The following is a 21,395-nucleotide window of genomic DNA, read 5'->3' as shown; positions in this document are numbered from 1 at the left end:
CAAGACTTCATTGTTATGTATTAAAAAGGCTGCACTTGGATAGTATTGCAGAGATGAACCTACTCAAGTGCCTGGGGAATTAGTGTGGTTATGAATTCCATTATACACGTGCCTTGTTAGCTTAATTGTATTGTTGACAGTTGGGACTCTTTTTACACAGGCTTGGATTTTACCCTTGATTCACACAGAGAACCTGATCTGTGTATGAAATGTGTATTGAGCCATAGACTTACAGGAAAGGGGTTTATGGAGGGAGACCGTCTTGTCTTATGATCTGATAGGCATGTATGGATGGTCCAGTTGTTTGAGTACTGACTTGGGAGACCCAGGTTCAATTCTCTGCTCCATCACAGATTTTCTGGGTGAGTCACTTCGTCTCCCTGGACCACAGTTGCCCTTCTGTAAAATGAGATAATAGCACTTCCTCCCTTCACAAGGGTGTTGTGAAGATAAATACTTTATGACTGTGAGGTGCTTGGAGTCTGTGCTGATGGGGGCCATATAAAACCCTAAGATAGAAGCGAACAAGACTGGCTGGCACACCTGTCCAGTGGCTAGGCATTTCGATGGCAAGCGTGGAAAATGAGCCATTAAAGGGGAAAACCCCCACTTCCAAATAAACCAAGTGCCTGGAATATGCATTTAATGGAAATGGGTATGTGGGACTTTATTTCCCAGAAATAAACCAAACTTTTTGGCTTCCTCCTGAAATAATTAAAAAAAGGAACATAGTAGTCGTAAAGGCTCAAAAACCAGAAGACAAACAAATAGAACCCAACATCTTTTTTTTTTTTTAAATCTCTTGTTTTTTTTGGCATCTGACTCATGATTTTTGAATGGTTGGATTTGGTTTGGCAATATACTGAAGCTCTATGAGTTTTGCCTTTGAACATACTCCAGGATCTGGCCCGAAATCACTGTTTTGAAAGCTGTCTGCATTGAGTGTGTAGGTGTTACAGAAAATTAGGTACTGTATCATTCTGTTAAGACATCCCTTCCCTAGTAAGGGTTTGTCTAGATGGGGAGTTATTCTGGAGTAATTTATTCCTGATTATCTGCATGTGTGGATGTTCTTATTCTGGAATAAGAGAGCCTTATTCCAAATTAGATAAATCCACTTTGGAATTAGGCACTATTATTCTGGAATAAGAGTGTCCACATATGGAGTTAATCAGGAATAGTTAATCCCCTTAAAATTCACACCCAATTTTATTCTGGTTTAATTTTCATGTATAGACAAGTCTTAAAACTAACATGTAGACTGAACCATTTCAAGTGGGCATCGGCATTTCTTTGGTTTTTTTTTTTTAATTTCATCTTTGTGGGTAGAGGAATAGTGTTGCTAGCCATTGGAATCACCCAGTTTGCCAGCTTGATACAGCATGTTATGTCTCATTAGTGATGAAAAATGTAGTAATTATAATAAATGTTTACTTCACATTTTGTTCAGTTTGGGCAATGCAAATCAATAGTCGTTTTAATTTTCACTTTCATATTCATGGTGCCGCATTATTAGTGTTTCACATGCTGCAAAGAAACATTTAATGTTTTAAAATCAACTGTTTTCATTTGATTTTTTTAATTACAGAAATATTTCTATTGATTTTAAGTTTCATGGAAGATAAAATCACTTGCACTGCTTTGAAAATCTCAGCTGATACTTAGTGCTTTTCATCAATAGATTGCAAAACACTCTGCAAAGGAGGGTAAGTAATGTTGTTCTCATTTTAAATGGTAAAATGAGTCTGACAGATCAAGGGATTTGCCCAAGGAAACACAGAAGTTCAGTGGAAGAGCCAGAAATGACCTCAGGAGAGCTGGTCAAAATTTTTCCATTAAAGTTTTTCCAATGAAAATGGCTACTTGTCAGAAAGGAAATTTCCAAGTGAAATGTCAGTTTTTGAATAATAGTTTCTACTTTCTGCAACTGAAGAATATTTTTTCCCCAAACTTTCATTTTTCTTTTTTTACAAAAACTCCAAAAAAGTCAGAGAAAAATTTAGATGAAAAGCAAAAGTTTTCATTTTTGTTGAAATTATTCATGGGGAACTTTTTCCCACACTCAGGTCTGAAACCAAGGTCTCCTGACTCCCAGCCCAGTGCTCTGTCTTTGTTGCCTTATAACATTTGTTCTGACAAATTGAGATATTTGGATCATAGGCCCTGATTCAGCAAAGCACTTAAGCACATGCCTAACTTTAAGCACATGATTAGTCCCATTGAGTCTTCTGGGATTGCTCATGTGCTTAAGTACCTTGCTGAACTGGAGCCTTAACTTTTTATAATATACTCTTCAATTGTTTTATTATATTGTACCATGCATTGGCAGAAAAGGCGGCTCATTAAGATATATTCATATATATTCTCCCATCTTCCAAAATGCTTTACATTCATCCAAACATTATAACAATATCTTAAATGAAACAAAGATCAGAATACATGGTATAAACTTTTAGCTCAAAAATAATTTTTCAGTTTTCAGAAGCCTACCTTACTTTTGGCTTTAAATGTTGATATTCTTTTCATAACTCACCTGTAAGCTCCTAGGTTGATGCAGCTTATTCCCAAATTGTATCTGGACCTAATGAAGCCTGGCTGAATTTCTAATGCCCTAGTGTAAGCCTCCACAGCTTCCTCACTTCGATCCCCATTTGCCAAGGTTGCTCCAAGGCGGTTCCATAATGAATAGTCCTGATAAAAAAAATGAGAGTTTTCTACTATTGGTTTAAGACAGAAGGATATGAGACCTCCCTCCGCCCTCAAAAGTAATGAACAGTACAGAAAGTACTTGTACCCTCTGTTAATTGGTGTGGAATGTGAGGATCTGACTCATGATTCTAGACAACTTCATAAAATTACTCCAATGAATCAGTGTGCAGCCAAAAACTGGACATGCATAAATCTGTTTCTCATTAGGGCTCTCTTGCAATTAACACTTCTATTTCAGGTATTAAAATTTTAATGGCTGAAAAGACATCTCATTAATTCTGGTCAGCTTCATGTGGGAAAGGAAGAGAGTGGCTTGTAAAATGATACTTTTTTTAATGCAAAATCATAATAGGTACCTCCGGCCGAACAGTTAAGGCAGCATTAAATGCATCTATTGCTCTGTTAAATTCTCTGTTCAGATGGAAGAGCACTCCAAGTCCTGTTTGCAAGTCTGGGTCTATCATCTCACCATTCTGGTGAGCTGCCTCCAGGTACAGTTCCTTTACTTCTTCAAGTAATGAACTAGAAAAGGGTGAAAAATAACACCATGCTGCATCTTACAGTTCTTTGTAAATGCTGCACCATCTACTGCACAGCCAGCAATTCAAGACTTTATACTCCTCTAAAACATGTGCAAATAGACATCTTCAGCGCAATTAATGTAATGACTTATTCCAACTCTGGTTGAGAACTGGCCATTAGAGTTCAAAGGTTTACTGTCACTAAGACAAAGAGCTGCTGAAAACTCAGGCATATCTAAAATATGGGCTATAAGAGCTGTTGAAGCTGGATCAGTTCTCTCTGGCACCCTAAAAATGGATTAGGGGCTTCTCTCAAGGTTAAAGCAAGGAAACCAGGTTGGCAAAAATGGTGGTCAATCCTCAAGAGTCTTAGATAAAGATTTTGAAATCTACAGCCAAGATTTCAAAGACAGATGCCAAAACTTAGATTCCTAAATTCATAGACTTTGGATTAAGCCCAATATAGCGCACTACATCATTCAGTAGAAGTTCACTATTTTATTGTTGCTCAGTCAAAATGATCTTGCTAGCACAAGGCTTGTTGATAACAATAATAAACATAATGCCCCATTTCAAAACAGCATTAAATGGAATCCTCCCAGCATTTTGGGACTATGAAGCAGTTGCTGAAGGTATTTAAAAAGTTCAGAAATAGATACATCTCACCACCAATGTAAGTGGAAATCTAATGTTTAGATCAACTACCAAAATAACAATAGGAACTGGTGGTAAAGGGAAAGTTTACCATCTACTGCAGCACAACTTCTAAATGTTCTGAATGGACTATGTGCTTGTGTGTGTTCACATGGATACTATACCATATTTAAAAAAGATTTTCCTGATCCAATGATTTAATCACTTTAACTGGAATTGTTTTTCTTACTCTTTCTGGACAGTAATGTGGAGAATATAGTAATGTCTATAAATCAGTGATACAGCCTTATCTGGAATATTGTGTGCGATACTGGTCACCCCATCTCAAAAAAAGATATTGCAAGATTAGAGGGGTTCAAAGAAGGGCTCTGACCAAGGGTCTGGAAAAACTCTCATATGAAGAGAGATTTAAAAGATTGGGATTGTTTACGAAGACACTGGGGAGTCATTGTGGCCATGAATTTAGCAAGATTCCCCAAGAGGGATTGGACATTTATGTGGCTATCAAGAACACCCAGAGTTATAATTTAATGATAAATTTTGTTGAAGGGATAGTAAATCTCATGCTTCGGGGCTTAAACTAATCTCTAACTATTAGAGACCAGAATGAGACCCAATAAGGGGAAGATTATCCCACGATGCTTACTGGAGGACTCTTACACTTTCCTCTGAAGCAACTGGTACTGGCCACTGTCAGAGACAGGATAATGGATTAGATGGACCTTGGGTCTTATGTTCCTATGTAACTTAAAAATATCTGAGCAGCACACTGTACATTTGAGAAACTTAATTGAAATCAATGGAAGTTAGAAGCCGAGAATCTGGGCCTAACTTCTTCAGGATGCTAATCCAGGTTTACCTTTCTTTTGATGGCTCAGACATTCTCCTGGTAAATGCCGGAGACCCTCTTTTGCTCTTCATTATATACTTGTATTTTGGGTTTTGCTTTATCCAGTTTCTTAAAGCTTCACAGGCTTCCTGTTGATGGCCAGTATTAGTGTAGCTCACAGCCAAGGCCATCAGAGCTTTTAAGTTGTTTGGCTGCAGCTGCAAGCACCTAAACAGAGAAGAAAAATATCTTACTTTCGTTTAGCAAAATGCAGTGCATCAATTCTTCCAACACGGCCTGATCCTGCGATTCCTACTCACAAAAGTAGTGCTAGTGGCTTCCCTGGGACTGCTTGTGTGCGTAAAGAACCACTCACATTAGTAAGGATAGCAGGATCTTGGAGCAGAGAACTTGCTTTGTTTGTGTGTGTTATGTGCCATCTGCACCTATAGTGTTATGTAAATAAAAAGCTAATACTCCCCACACTTTTAGTTATCAGCAAGGCACAGCAAATGTGGGAGGAAGCCTTTTTTTAATAGCACCTGCCTAGTAAACAAATAGAAGACTTCTGAGTATTCTAGAAGTGGCCAATTGTAGAAAGCATTTGGCTATGTAAAAAGATATTTTGAAGATTGCAACTAAAGCCCATCCTTTTCAATAGAACTGTTGGCCCAGATTCTGCCTTCAGCTACACCTTTGTAAAGCCAAAGTCAGCCCATGAACTTCAATAGCCTCTCTCCAGCTTTACACCACCATAATGCACAGGGGAATCTGGTCCACTGTATCAGTGAGTAGCATTGTTGTACGTTTCAACCTATCAGGGACAAACTTTTTCAGGGAATCCTTTGGATTTCTGTGCAGGTAAGGAAAAGATTACATTACATATAAATGAGTTACAGTAATTGAAGTATCCTTAGGTAAATTGGCTTGAATGTTAACATAGCTAATGCAATTAAGTTTGGAGTGTATACTTGGCTACAAGTGGAAACGGAATATAGTGTAGCAACACTCGCTACAGATAAAGGCAGAATAATAACACTGATATTTAGGAATAGGCATTTACTTAACAAGTGTAGCATGATCATTATATTCCCATCAACCTATCAATGTTCTCCATCAATTAGTATTCAGTGGTTGAGAGGAGCCCCATCCAATTAAGGAAACATTTTCATTAAGACAGAAACCTTTAGAAAATATATCAAGTGTCTAGAATATTGAAAAGACATTTTATTTGCATTGTGCCTAATTCAGGTTTGTTGTGACACGTAGGTTTTCTTTTGTGTTTCCATTTAGTTAATTAAATATAAGATTTAATATTGCCATTAACTCCATAGGAATGCAAAATCATGCCTCCAGAGTTACTATGGAGATTAGAGGTAGCACATCTCTTCTGTATGCCAGTCATTACTCCCCTCCCCCCATTAAATATAAAAGGTCAGAACACAAGTGTGAGATGACATACACACAGGCATCCATTAACTAATATTGATGGGATTCATTATTTTTCAAATATCTTCATCTACCTTTGGAGGGCGACAATAGCTCCCTGCTCATTTTCATTCTCTGCCTGTGTTATACCAAGAAACTGCCAGGCCTGCAAAATAATAATTGATGTTTTATGATATGTCCCCAAGTGCAATTGGAATCACAGAGCAATATCCCTATGCTTGCTTAAATAAATGGATACATATAGACAGCAGCATGTATCCAACACTGGCCTAACTACAGTACTTCTATTGCCAATACACCAACAGTACAAACCAAAGTGATTTTGGATATCTTTAGGCCACGTTTATCCATGTGAAGTTCCCATTGAAGTCAATGGTGACTCTACATTGTCAGATCCCATACTGTTTTCTCACAGCTGAGTTATTGCACTTTTTCTAAATGGCTTTTATCTGAAAATGTAGAAGAAAATAGTTTCGCCCCTACAATGTGAGGGGGATTTGACATCATCATTTTGTTGCATCAGGCACATACAGCAGTAGACACAGTGGGACTCAGACGCCATACACAACTCCTGTTGATTTTAGGTGCAGTGGCCCGTGCATATCTGAAGACAGACTTTAGAGTATTATGTTGAATCCCACTCTTTCTTTGCCACTGGTTCAGTGAAGCTATAGCATGTTATGCCAGCTGAGGGTCTGGTCCTCTAATATTTTGCCCAATACACCCTGGCACAATGAAAGGAATGCCCTTCTCCCCAAAAAGTCATAGCTTTTAAGTACTGTGATGTGGTGTACTCTCCATGCCAGCCCTGGAAGAGCTGAATTAAGAGGGGTGGTCCCAATCAGCCAATTAAGCTGCAAATGCATAAGATTTAGGCTGTGGGGAGGGAGCTAATTAGAAGGAAGCTCACCTCTGAGGGAACAGGTGGGACTTCTATAAAGCCAGGAGGCTGGAAGCAACATGGGAGAGTGCAGGGAGGAAGTCTGCAACCTCTCCCCCTGAGATAAGGGAGAAGGATGGGGCATAGGAACCCAGGAAGAACCTTAATAGGCTTGAGAGAGGGGAGTCTGACTAGGAAGGCAGAAGAATGAAAAGCTTTGAGAAGCACAATAGAAATAGTCCATGGGTGAGAGCAGTAAGGTTAGTGTAGCTGCAGACCTTAACTGCTCGCTATAGGGCCCTGGACTGGAACCCACTGTAGAGGACGGGTCTGGGTTCCCTTATCATCCACTGCAGAATGGGATTGCTAGTGGCAGTGAATGTGAAGACAGCCCAAGTCTCTGTGGGAATGGTGTGGTCAGTGCAGTGGGCGTGAGGATGTCAGTGCAGAAGGACTCTGAAAAAACTTTGGCCGGAGGGCTGAGTCATGAGGCGGCCGTATTGTGAGAAGAAAGGGGGCACTGAACTGGGCGGAGCTAATCGCCAGAAGGACGTGCCACACAGCAGTGAGTAGACCACCCTGTGACAGATATACAGGCTGAAATTGTGCTTGTAACACAGCCTTTAATGCAAATAATAAACATTCAGTGGGCCTATTAAATTCTTGACATTCCATTATCTTTATGATTTCTACATATGACAAATACCACAAATACTGCAGTACAGTAAACATCAATATTTTCACAGCACCCATGGTAAATGGCTTATTTCTGCTTCATGTTGCTCCTCAGATAGTTTCATGTAAATTGCATCATGTCAGTCAGATAATTGTGAAATTCTTTCTCTTGCTGGCCTATAGGACTCTGTCTTTGGCTCCTCCTTTCTTCACACCTGATTTCTAGGCTATTTTTTGTTGCTTCCACATCCCACACATCAATTTCAGCTCTAACATTCAAATAATTCACACTGCCTTTTAACATTAGATACCCAAAACACACAGCAGATGGAGCACATGCAGCCTTACAAATATATTACAGTCCTAGCTTTTGCTGTATGCTAGTATCAACTACAATTAACTTTCTCTGCCATATCTCAGAACCTTCCATTTCCTTACCTATTAGCCAGTATTCCTATGTGTTTCTGAGATTATTGTTTACAAATAAAAATGCTGTAATGTTTGCTAGGAACCTGCAATATAGATTTGAAGAATATCTTAATTCTAGAGCAGGGTGAAATTTTTTTACATTGAAAAATGGTCTTTTTCTACAATGGAATTTTTTTGTGAAAAACTGTTGAAATGTTTCCTCCCCCCAAAAGTACAAACAAAACAAAAGAAATACTTTAAAAATATATCTTGATTGAATATATATATGTATTTGATTGAAAATGGTTATAAACATTTTTCATTTGCCAGAATTTTTGGTAACTGAAACATTTTGATGGCCATGTCAAATAATTTTTAAAAAACTGATTAACATATTCAAATAAAAGCTTGGAAGTTTTGAAACTGAAAAATAAATTTTCATTGTTTGATCAGCTCTGCTTAATTCATTTCAAAGTATGTGATACTCCATTCACATTGTTACCTTCCACTTTGTTTCACGTTATCACCACTGCCAAAGGTTTTGACCTTGAATCCTCCCCATCCTTGCTACGCTAGGTGAAGTGAGACACTTGTAGCTACTTCCCCTCCTTAGATAAAGGCAAGGGAGTGAATACCTCTGCATCACTGGGGTCTTGTAGAATGGCAGCCTCCATGTATAAGATAGTGAGGGGCAGGTCTCCTTCTTTCAGTTTTTTCAGTCCTTCCTCAAAAGCATCAGGCCAGTCTCTGAAAGGGTTTTCAGTATGAAAATAATAGCCCTGGAGCAGAAAGTTAATGGTTCAGTGATGAAACACAGTAGCAAGAAACGTTAAGTACATACAGTTAAATAGCTCATCATTTCCCAGCTAGGTGTAAAACTTCTTTGCTGCATGAAAATGGTATGTATCAATAAAAAAATGTAAAATTGTGTGGTTCAGATCCAACAGACTGGGGCACTTGTTACTGGCCCTTTATATTTACCCTAGTTTCCAAGAAAGTTGTGACACCCTGGCACCCCCTTATTCACCACTGCCATATAATTAGGATATGTTTTGCACAAAGTATGCCTTTTGAGGTATCATTCTAAAAGTCTTGATCTGCTAGACATTAATATTTTGTTGGATTGTATGTGCTATCATATGTGAAGTTATGCAGTTTGGCTAGGTATGTGTTATTGAAACATGTTGTGAGGTTGAAAACACTCACAAGCAGCCTTTCAGGTACAACAGTAAAACGTCCAAACAATGTTAATGGCTTATTGAGGAAATGCACATAAGCACAAAGATTTCCCCACTGTATACAACAGAAACCTCTCAGAGATAGCACTACTCAATGGGAACTGTTTGACTCAGATCACAGCAAAAGAGCTTTCCAGGAAGTGGGAAGAAGATATAAAAGGGGGAAATGACATCCTAATGGTACCTCACTCTCCCTACAACAACACACCTGGAAACACCTGAGGAACAAAGACTGAACTGGGGGAAGTGATAGTCCCAGGCTAAAGGGATTTCTAGCCTGTGTATGAAAACCTGGGAAACCCAAGCTGCAAAGCAAAGACAGCTTCCGTCTTAAGAATCTGCCAGCCTGTTTATCACTCAGGGTGAGAATTTGCTAGTTCATATCCTATCTTTCTAGTATCTTAGGCTTAGTTTGCGTTTTATTTATTTAAGAGGTAATCTGCTTTGATCTGTTTGCTATCACTTAGAATCTACCTTTTGTAGTTAATAAATTTTATGTTTTAATCCAAACCAGTGAGCTTTGACTGGAGTGCCTGGGGAAAATCTTGGCTTATCACAAGTGTGCATTGTTCTCTTCACATTGAGGAAGAGGCAAACTGGGTATTAAACCCATATGCTGGCCAGATTTGACCAGGGGAGGACGGTACTGCTCTGGGGTCATAGACTAGGAAGCTGGTGGTTAGAGAGCCTGCATGTAACTGCAGCTGGGTGTGTCCCTACTTGTGTGAATGCTGGTGAAAGTGCTGGCTTGGAGGGCTTTGCAGCTTGTCATAGTAGCACAGTGTGAGAGGGAGCCCAGGCTGGTGGGTCGGGGGCTCGGTGGTATCCGAGTATCAGTTCTGGGTGGCATCCCAAGGGGAACCCCTCACAAAAGTATTATACTTTAGGAGATAATCACTTCCTACACAATAGACCCCATCCATTTCAATGGGAGCAGGATTGGTCCCAGTGTGCATCAAATATATCAAACTTTGGCAAAAAGAGCATGTCTTGCATGGACTAGCCTCCCCCAGTGCTTTCAACTCCATGTCGGTTCAGTGCTTGCACTTATGACACAGCCTGAAACCTTCAATGAACACCCCAGGTGCAGCTCAGTATAGCAAGCACTTGAGCTTGTTTTAGGTTTGAAACAGGGTTTGCCTTACTCTGTGTCTGCGATCCAGTTTGTGTCAGCCAATGTAGCCTGGTCATCTCTGCCTGGAATGGATGTGCTCTCAGGCAATGTGCTTTGAGGGAGAGAAATGAATGCCTGAATAAGGACTATAGAAACTGGGTCATAAATCCTAGGGATCAGAATTTTAGGGTTGTCCAATCCACCTTCCTGCCAATGCAAGGTAAAGGGTGTTTTAATATGTGTAGCAAATGAGAATATAAATCAAAGAAAATACATAAAGGACATGGGGAGTTGGAAGAAAGAAATTCATTCCTAGGATGGGAAGTTTTTGAACACAGGGCCAGATTTTCAAATGCCCAACACACTTGATTTAGGGCCTGATTTCAAAAGTGCTCAGCACTTCACAGCTCCTATTGTGACACGTATAGCCAGATTTTCCAAAGAGTTCAGATCCCAACATGCTCTCGGAGTGCTGAGGTCTTGTGAAAATGTGACCCTTACTCAGGTGCTTACATGGGAGCTGAGCTCTTTTGAGAAATTCTCGCCTTAGTGGCAGGTAGAGTGTAGTTGTGGGGAGGCATTTCCTTGTTTTCCTCTTATAGACACTGAGGAGAGTGACTCTAAAACCTGCACAGAAAGGATGTGCTGTGTTAGCAGGTTACTGAGGTTACCTTCTCACTGGTCGAGACAGTTACTTGGCCACGTGCTTCCTGGTTCTCTGAAATCCAGCTTCTCTGAGCCATTTCTTCCCATTCAGCTTGCATCTTATCCCAAAACTCTGTGTCTGACTAGGAAAAAAAGAAAAGGGGCAAGGGGGAGAGAGAGAGAGAAATTAAAGAAACTTTCTAAGAAAATGCCACCTGCTTTTGATCCTCCAAAAATGCAAATGTGTATACAGGGTCATCTTCAAATGACTTCAGTTGGTGTTAAATTTTCAAGGTTGTAAGTTTAAGTGACAAAAGGTGAAAGGCAACAATGACAGATGTAAGGAGTAACTCATGTTTTCAGAACATCTTGAGGCCCGTTTGGTGTAAAAACCCTGTTTGGATTAAGCAAGACTCCCGTGACCTTCTTAGTTTCAAGTTTCAGTGACATTTTAGAAGTATGATCTAGCTGTTAGCACCTAGGACTAGGAGCTCTTCCCCTAATTTACTGTATGATTTTAGCAAAAAGAAAAGGAGTACTTGTGGCACCTTAGAGACTAACAAATTTATTAGAGCATAAGCTTTCGTGAGCTACAGCTCACTTCATCGGATGCATTTTAGGTAAATCACAATTTTCATCTCTAAAGAAGAAGAATTCGGTGGAGCTGGAAAGCTTGTCTCTTTCACCAACAGATGCTGGTCCAATAAAAGTTACTATCTCCCCCTTGTCTGTCTAGTCTAAATCCTGATATTCTGAGCTATATAATCCTTGCCTACCTCAGAGCAGGGCTGTGAATCTTAATGTTTGTCTAAGTGCAGTGAGGTTATCAGCTGAAAGAATTAAAATGTTGTTAAGAAAATCCTTCAGTTAAGGTTCTTATCTGAGATTGATTTCCATGCATCTAGGGTTAGAAACTAGCTCACAGTATCTAAAGGACACTGCTAAATCAGTGTCCAGTGTAAAACCAAACCAGAGATTACCAGCAGATAAGAATTTTAAGGGAGGTCAGATTTTTGACTCTGAACTACTTGACATTATCCCTTTAAATCTAAAGTCACAATAGTGTGTATGATTGACTGGCAAATTATGCCATGTTTCTGTAGGGAAAAAAATCGGGGTCTTATCACTTCATCCCTAAGAAAGCCCATACAATCAAGCTCAGTGCAGTGGCAGTGTTGGGAGCTTTGGAAAGATGATATCAGATGCTACATAAACTCAAGATAATTATATTCAGGACATGTTTCTTGTCTGTCGCTCTGCTTGCCATATTGCTTCTTGATTAAAATAAAAATAGTTGAGTCATAAACAGTGTTTATAGCACTAACTCATCAATCGCAGCTCTGGTGATGATCCATTGGCACTTAGAATGCTTAAAATTCTTAGCTGCTTACTAATTTAAATTTGGAAATTACCTTCATCATCAGCCCTTACAATTTTTTTAAGGCATAAACACTTCCTTGGCATGGCTAAGACCCAGAGTTTCAAGATACCACCCTAAAACTTTAAGGAGCTGTATAGTCATTGCCTGCCTCTTCACTCCCACTACCCTGGAGAACATAGGCACTGGGAGCTCAATGGAGGCAATGAGCATGTTTAGCTCCAAAGTTTTGGGAAGTTACCAGGCTCTGTAGTTGATAGTTGAGCTATTCAAGCGCTTGTGTATTTATAAATGTTAATTTATTCATTTAAATTTGTAGTGGCTTAGCCATACATGGGTTTCCTTTCACTCCACCACATATCAAGCAGATGAATACAGTCCATGCCTGACCCTAGCTCCCACTGCCATGGGGAGCTTGGGAGTTAACGCTGAGTGGGCAGTGCAAGCCATTTGGGGGATTACGCATGATCAGTGATTTTATGGCTGTGAGGAAGTGGCTGGACGTGTCAGCTGTTCATTTGCAGACTTTCTAACATATAGGCCCAGCTCCATGGGAGCGAGGCAGAGGTTTTATACCATATTCCCAGCAGAATTTGGACAGGGTGACATCATACCTCATCATGGGAAGATCAGGGTGTAGAGCCAGCATTGGAGCTCCTCTACAGCCCATCCTCCCTGAGGAGGCATGTCAGGGAATAGGGGGCATGGACTGGATGGTGCTATGCCCCAGTCATCTCTGGTTGTAGTATTGGCCTCTTGTGGCCATTGGCAGTGGGTGTAATTTGCAGCAGCCCTCAGCCTGCTCTAAATTGTGCCAGGGGATCATCTTGGTATGCAGCAGGGCCAGGATTGGGAAAACACAAAAGCTATGTTTGCAGCTCCCATCCTGAGCTATAGAGTGCACTTTATGGTTGTAGCAGAGGATCTGAACCATTGCTTTGTTCTTTGTAAAGAAGAGAAATCTGGCGAGAAGGCATAATATATTTTCTCTTGTGGTAGCTGGATTCTATTCAGACACAATTTTGACCTTAACTCTTAGGATAAAGAGATATATTTTATTTAATTTAGATTTATAAAATTCCCACATCACCCGCTCCAATCTCTGTGGCCGTTGATGTAATTTCAAATACATAATAAACATTCAGTTCCTTTCCGTCACAGATCTGATTCTGCCACTCTCTCACACTGAGCAGTACTTCTCTCCATGAATAATCCCACTACTTGGAGTGAATGAGGATGGCAGATTTGGACTTTTATGTAACTAAATTTCATCTCTCATAGGTGTGTTCCTCTAACATGAAACCCTTATCATATAGGTAGCATATGTTCTCGGTGATGCAGGATTTGCTGTAGCTTAGGCTGTATCTTGTTGGCAATAGAAGCAAATTGTTACATAAAATTAATGCAGTAAAGTTTTCCTGTTCAAAAAACCAACTGAGCACATATGATGCTAAAGAATGCAGACAAAATCGCTCAGAAGAGGGTAAGTATTGCATGACTTTTGGTGTATTGAGCATCAATTCTCAAATTCATAGAGGAGGAGGTAGAAAGCTTAGATACGTCCGCACTGCAAATAAAAACCTGTGGCAGCGAGTCTCAGAGCCTGGGTCAACTGACTCAGACTTGCTGTACGGAGCTAAAAATAGTGTAGATGTTCCCATTTGAGTTGGAGCCCAGGCTCTGAAACCCAGCAAGTGGAAGAAAGGGGGTGTCTCTGAGCCTAGGCTCCAGCATGAGCAGGAATGTCTACCCAGCTATTTTTAGTCTTGTAATGAGAGCCCTGCAAGCAGAGGTGAAAGTAAGCCTGTCCGGTCCGGTCAGGCATACTGGCTGCTGGATCAGCCCGCTTCCCCGGCGGTAATTTAAAGGGCCAGGGCTCCAGCTGCTGTGGGGAGCCCCGGTCCTTTAAATCACCGCCGGAGCTCCAGCAGTGGGGCTCGAGCGGCCCTTTAAATCACCGCAGGACTCCGGCAGCTGGGCTCAGGTAGGGATTTAAAGGGCCCGGTTCACCTGCCACTGTGGGGAGCCCTGGGCCCTTTAAATCACTACTGGAGCTCTGCTGCTGCTACCCCGGGCTCTAGCAGTGATTAAAAGGGCCCGGGGCTCTGGCCGCTGCAGGAAGCCCTAGGCCCTTTAAAGAGCTGCCAGAGCTCCCAGCCATCTCTGCAGCTGGTAGCTCCAGGGTGAGCTGGAGCCTTTAAATCTTGATTTAAAGGCCCCACCTCTTTCGGTTGAGGCCACGTCTCTTTCAGTTGAGCCCCCGCTCAGGACTCCGGCGGTACTGGTAAGTCCTTTAAGTTACTTTCACTCCTGCCCACAAACCTAAGTCAGTTGATGCATGCTCTGACATATGCAGCTGTGGGGTTGTTTTGGGGGGGCGGGGTGTTTTGTTTTGCATTGTAGACATACCCTTAGAGTCAGGATGTTTACTCAGGTAGAATAATGTAAATGAGGCTGTGTGATACAGGCTGTCATAAATATAAAGGGAAGGCTAACCACCTTTAAATCCCTCCTGGCCAGAGGAAAAACCCTTTCACCTGTAAAGGGTTAAGAAGCTAAGATAACCTCACTGGCACCTGACCAAAATGACCAATGAGGAGACAAGATACTTTCAAACCTGGGAGGGGGGGAGGAACAAAGGGTTCTGTTAGTCTGTGTGTTGCTTTTGCCAGGACCAGAGCAGGAATGCAGGTCAGAATTCCTGTAAAGGGCTAATAAGCAATCTAGTTAAATATGTGTTAGATTCTGTTTTGAGGGTTACCAAAAGAAACTACAGCATTTGCTCAAGAAACTCCTTGAAAAAGCACAAGAACAAATCCACACAGACACACCCCTGGAACCCTGACCTGGGGTATTCTATCTGCTACCCAAGATCCATAAACCTGGAAATCCTGGATGCCCCATCTTCTCAGGCATTGGCACCCTGACAGCAGGATTGTCTGGCTATGTAGACTTCCTCCTCAGGCCCTACGTTACCAGCACTCCCAAATATCTTCGAGACACCATTGACTTCCTGAGGAAACTACAATCCATTGGTGATCTTCCTAAAAACACCATCCTAGCCACTATGGATGTAGAAGCCCTTTACACCAACATTCCACACACAGATGGACTACAAGCCATCAGGAACTGTCACGGCTAACCTGGTGGCTGAACTTTGTGACTTTGTCCTCACCCATAACTATTTCACATTTGGGGACAATGTATACCTTCAAATCAGCGGCACTGCGATGGGTACCCGCATGGCCCCACAGTATGCCAACATTTTTATGGCTGACTTAGAACAACGCTTCCTCAGCTCTCGTCCCCTAATGCCCCTACTCTACTTGCGCTACATTGATGACATCTTCATCATCTGGACCCATGGAAAAGAAGCTCTTGAGGAATTCCACCATGATTTCAACAATTTCCATCCCACCATCAACCTCAGCCTGGACCAGTCCACACAAGAGATCCACTTCCTGGACACTACAGTGCTAATAAGCGATGGTCACATAAACACCACCCTATATCGGAAACCTACTGACCACTATTCCTACCTACATGCCTCTAGCTTTCATCCAGACCACACCACACGATCCATTGTCTACAGCCAAGCTCTACGATATAACCGCATTTGCTCCAACCGCTCAGCCAGAAACAAACACCTACAAGATCTCTATCAAACATTCTTACAACTACAATACCCAATTGCTGAAGTGAAGAAACAGATTGACAGAGCCAGAAGAGTACCCAGAAGTCACCTACTATTGGACAGGCCCAACAAAGAAAATAACAGAACGCCACTAGCCATCACCTTCAGCCCCCAACTAAAACCTCTCCAACGCATCATCAAGGATCTACAACCTATCCTGAAAGATGCCCCATCACTCTCACAGATCTTGGGAGACAGGCCAGTCCTTGCTTACAGACAGCCCCCAATCTGAAGCAAATACTCACCAGCAACCACAGACCACACAACAGAACCAATAACCCAGGAACCTATCCTTGCAACAAAGCCCGTTGCCAACTGTGTCCACATATCTATTCAGGGGACACCATCATAGGGCCTAATCACATCAGCCACACTATCAGAGGCTCGTTCACCTGCACATCTACCAATGTGATATATGCCATCATGTGCCAGCAATGCCCCTCTGCCATATACATTGGTCAAACTGGACAGTCTCTACGTAAAAGAATAAATGGACACAAATCAGACATCAAGAATTATAACATTCAAAAACCAGTCAGAGAATACTTCAATCTCTCCGGTCACTCGATTACAGACCTGAGAGTGGCTATCCTTCGACAAAAAAACTTCAAAAACAGACTCCAGCGAGAGACTGCTGAATTGGAATTAATTTGCACACTGGATACAATTAATTTAGGCTTGAACACAGACTGGGAGTGGATGAGTCATTACACAAAGTAAAACTATTTCCCCATGTTATTTCTCCCCTCCCACCCCATCCCCCACTGTTCCATCTCAAAAAGAAAAGGAGTACTTGTGGCACCTTAGAGACTAACAAATTTATTAGAGCATAAGCTTTCGTGAGCTACAGCTCACTTCATCGGATGCATTTCGGTTCCATCTCAGACGTCCCCCATCTCAGACGTTCTTGTTAACTCTGGAAATGGCCCACCTTGCTTGTCACCATGGAAGGTTTTCCTCCTTCCCACCTCCCCCCGCTCCTGCTGGTGATGGCTCATCTTAAATGATCACTCTCCTTACAGTGTGTATGATAAAACCCATTGTTTCATGTTCTATGTGTGTGTATATAAATCTCCCCACTGTATTTTCCACCGAATGCATCCCAATGAAGTGAGCTGTAGCTCATGAAAGCTTATGCTCAAATAAATTTGTTAGTCTCTAAGGCGCCACAAGTACTCCTTTTCTGTTTTGTTTAAATGGCTGATAAAATAAGTTGTGCTGAATGGAATGTGTATTCCTGTTTTTGTGTATTTTTTTTACTTAAGGTTTTGCCTAGAGGGATTCTCTATGTTTTTAATCTGATTACCCTGTAAGATATTTACCATCCTGATTTTACAGAGGTGATTCTTTTACCTTTTCTTCAATTCAAATTCTTCTTTTAAGAACTGGATTGCTTTTTCATTGTTCTTAAGATCCAAGGGTTTGGGTCTGTGTTCACCTACGCAAATTGGTGAGGATTTTTATCATGCCTTCCCCAGGAAAGGGGGTGTAGGATTTGGGAGGATTTTGGGGGGGAAAGATGTTTCCAAGCGGGCTCTTTCCCTGTTATATATTTGTTAGACGCTTGGTGGTGGCAGAAATAAAGTCCAGGGGCAAAAGGTAAAATAGTTTGTACCTTGGGGAAGTTTTAACATAAGCTGGTAAAAATAAGCTTAGGGGGATTTTCATGCAGGTCCCCACATCTATACCCTAGAGTTCAGAGGGGGGAAGGAACCTTGACACAGGCAGAGAAATCCTAACATTGCATCACATGCTGCATCAGAGAAAGACCTGTAGTAGCTGGTTAAATATTATAGCAATGAGAACAGTGAGAAGTTCAAAGGAAAGGAAAAGAGGCAACTATAGAACAAGCACATTAAGAGTCTGAAATGAGACTGAGATTTAGTGGATGTAATAAACAGAGTGAAGCAATGACTGTGGTTGCCACAAATCATGCTGAGAAATGCAAGCACCTCAGCAGAAAAAAAGAGATTCCAAGTTAAGGTGCCACATTCTCACTATCCATGTGCTAGGGGACAAGTAATCCCAAAGAAGAGTGCATCTCTAAGACTTTGGAGATATGCTCCAGTTCCTTTTGCTGGAAAAATTCACTGGATGGCCAAATCTTCATTGCATTGAAATTACTAAGTGCTCAGTACCTGAGTTTGCTTTGGCAGTAAGGTGTTAGTGTGAATAATCTCAATGAGTTTGATAGGAGTATTTGAGGAGAGAGGTACTGATGGTCTTGGAAGGGGACATGCGTTTCTGATATGCACAGAGGTATCGTGAGCAAAGTGCTGAGTCTGGCCAAAGCTCATCTGTACTAATGTGATTTGCAACAACACTTCTTCTCAAAGGAGTTTAGTTACAGAGGAAAGTGCAGACTAAATCCAGGTTGAGTCAGCAGTGCAAGTATTTGACACTAGATATAAAGAGATAGGAAGGCTTGTGCTCATAGACAAGTGATTGTTACAAGTTACAGGACTGTTTATATAGCCTATAGTAACATGCACTATCTAGAGGGCTAATAAGGCATTTCTCATGGACCCATCACTGCAGTATCTGGATGCCAATATCTGGTATTTTTCTCTATAATTGTAAGCAACAGTTTCAGACCTGTCTGAACTGTGCAATTACTGGTCATTGATGGTACATGCCCTATTTCCTTGTGAATCAGGATTCCCATGTGTATCATCCACTCTAGGAGCGAGAAGACACACACCTCTTTTGGTAAGAATTCTGAGTTTAATTCAGGGGTTGTGTAAAAATTTCCTTTATATAGGTAAATTTTAATATAGCCACTATACAAGATGTCATTTGAACAACACGTAATTTAGGGTACCAGTGACAAATGTTGATCTTCAGTATTTATAGCTGTGAATTTCTGCTTTTAGTATTATTTCTTGCAAAATCATTCATATGACCCAATGACTGGGGAAAAAAACATATTAAAAATCCACCTGTCTTTCTTCTCTGCATATAATTAGCAAAGATACTGTATTTTAAAATCTAAGTCAATGGGCCAAATTCTGCTCTCTTTACATGTTTGTAACTCCCAATGAAGTTCACATATTGACATGAAATATGTATAATTTATTTATCCTTTGTAGTATTACTGTGGGATAATACTAATGCTATCAGCTATGCTGATAATGCTCCACTCCAGAGCTAGCTGCAATTTAGAGGTAGGTGATCCCTACAAAGTGATCCCTATGTATCCCTGCTTTACCTCCCAAGAGTTTTGATAATTAATTGTTTTTTGTAATGTATTTTGAAATCCTTGGATGAATAGAAAGTGCAGAATATTTTTAAAGATTACATAACAGCTAAAGTATTCCAGATATTAATGGATTCTGTATCATACATACGGTACTGACATTAACCCTGTTAGTTTCATAGATTTTAATGGACCATCATGATAATCTAGCCTGAGCTGTACATCACAGGCCTCAGAACTCACTGACCCATTTCTGTATTAGGTCCCTAACCTGGCTAAATTACTGAAGATCTCAAATCTTGATTTAAAGATATCAAGTTACAAAGAATCCACCACTTACTCTAGTTCAAACTGGCAAGTGACCCATGCCCCATGCTGCAGAGGAAGGCAAAAAACGCCCAGGCTCTCTGTCAATCTGACCTGGGAAAAAATTCCTTCCCAACCCCAAATATGGCAATTGATGACCATGTTGGCAAGACCCACCAGCCAGACCCCTGGGAAAGAATTCTGTGTAATAAATCCTTCCCATCTAGTGTCCCATCTCTGGCCACTGCAGATATTTGCTAATATTTCTCCCTTTCTTTTTCCTGCTGCTGCTGTGTTTCTAGGGAAATTGAAAAATAATGGAGCTTTTGGGATTCTTATGGGTCTCCTCAGCTGCTGCTCACAGAGGGAAGTCAGCTTGGGGGTATCTAGGATGAAGGGGTGCAGAAGTGCACCATGCTACCCACTTTGCCCTGAAAAACTCCATGGATACCCTGCGAGTTTCACAGGGAGCCAGGCTGGAGTACTGGGGGAATAGGTATGTTATATGGTGTTGACAATATCAGCATTGTGACCCACACAGAATCCACTCTTGCCTGTGAGAGAACTTTGGGATCTCTGCTGGCGGTAAGGGGAATGGGTGTCCCAGTGTGCGGAGGGCTCAGTGGGGAAAATTATCAGACAAACAGATAAGTCCCCAGGCCTGCTATGGTGCCAGTAAATGGGTGCATGAGAAGAAGTGTGTGTCAGGGTATACTACCTCTTGAAGGAGCAGTCTACTGCTGGCAGCTGAAGTAAGCTCCTATGTATTCAAGGATCCCCCAGCTTGCCCCGGGGCGGGGCTGTTTCAACAGGAAGAGGGAGCTGAACAGGAGTGAGGACCCTAGAAGCCAGGCAAACTGTGGTCTCTCTCAGGCTCCAGGGGACTTTTGAGTTCCCCTTGCTTGATCCTTTACAAAGAAACAATGTTTCAGGGCAAGTGGGGCATGGCAATACCAAATATATGGCCCAGGCACATTTTATCAGTACTGCATACATGAGACGCTGGTCATGACACTGCAATAGATCTGACTGTTAATAATATAAATGGCAGACTCATATTACTGAAGATCTCAAATCTTGATTTAAAGACGTCAAGTTACAAAGAATCCACCACTTACTCTAGTTCAAACCGGCAAGTGACCCATGCCCCATGCTGCAGAGGAAGGCAAAAAACGTCCTGGCTAGTGTAATACGAGTATACCCAGATACTCGTATTACACTATTATTATGGTGAAGAAATGTACCATGCACTTTTTCATCTGAATTACAATGACATCACAGGTGCTTGCCGGAAGTCATTAAAATGTCAAGGGGATTATATAAAGATGCTTGCACTCCTTTGGATATCTACAGCAGTGGCTCTCAAACTTTCCAGACTACTGTACCCCTTTCAGGAGTCTGATTTGTCTTGCGTACCCTAAGTTTCACCTCACTTAAAAACTACTTGCTTTAAAATCAGATATAAAAATACAAAAGTGTCACAGCATGGTAGTACTGAAAAATTGCTTACATTCTCAGTTTTACCATTACAATTATAAAATAAATCAATTGGAATATAAATATAATACTTACATTTCAACTGATATAGATCAGTATAAACAAGTCTTTGTATGAAATTTTAGTTTGTACTGTCTTTGCTAGTGCTTTTTATGTAGCTTGTTGTAAAACTAGGTAAATATCTAGATGAGTTGATGTACCC

At 41.1% G+C, this 21,395-nt stretch overlaps 1 protein-coding gene across 3 annotated transcripts in view; it reads right to left on the bottom strand.

The window, feature by feature from the left end:
- Nucleotides 1–21,395, bottom strand: part of PEX5L (peroxisomal biogenesis factor 5 like) — a 162,082-nt gene that overhangs the window by 6,966 nt on the left and 133,721 nt on the right. For all 3 annotated transcript variants that reach the window (XM_038417536.2, XM_038417535.2, XM_043492501.1), the window contains 6 exons: nt 11,149–11,265; nt 8,761–8,904; nt 6,237–6,307; nt 4,744–4,941; nt 3,066–3,231; nt 2,534–2,691 (listed from right to left, as the gene is read on the bottom strand). In XM_038417536.2, coding sequence (XP_038273464.1) covers nt 2,534–2,691; nt 3,066–3,231; nt 4,744–4,941; nt 6,237–6,307; nt 8,761–8,904; nt 11,149–11,265 — 854 coding nt within the window. The remainder of the gene's footprint in view (nt 1–2,533; nt 2,692–3,065; nt 3,232–4,743; nt 4,942–6,236; nt 6,308–8,760; nt 8,905–11,148; nt 11,266–21,395) is intronic.

This window comes from Dermochelys coriacea, chromosome 9 (genome assembly GCF_009764565.3).
Source record: "Dermochelys coriacea isolate rDerCor1 chromosome 9, rDerCor1.pri.v4, whole genome shotgun sequence".
Classification (NCBI taxonomy): domain Eukaryota; kingdom Metazoa; phylum Chordata; order Testudines; family Dermochelyidae; genus Dermochelys; species Dermochelys coriacea.
The sequence above is the reverse complement of the archived record's forward strand: the minus strand, read 5'-3'. Positions and strand labels throughout refer to the sequence as shown.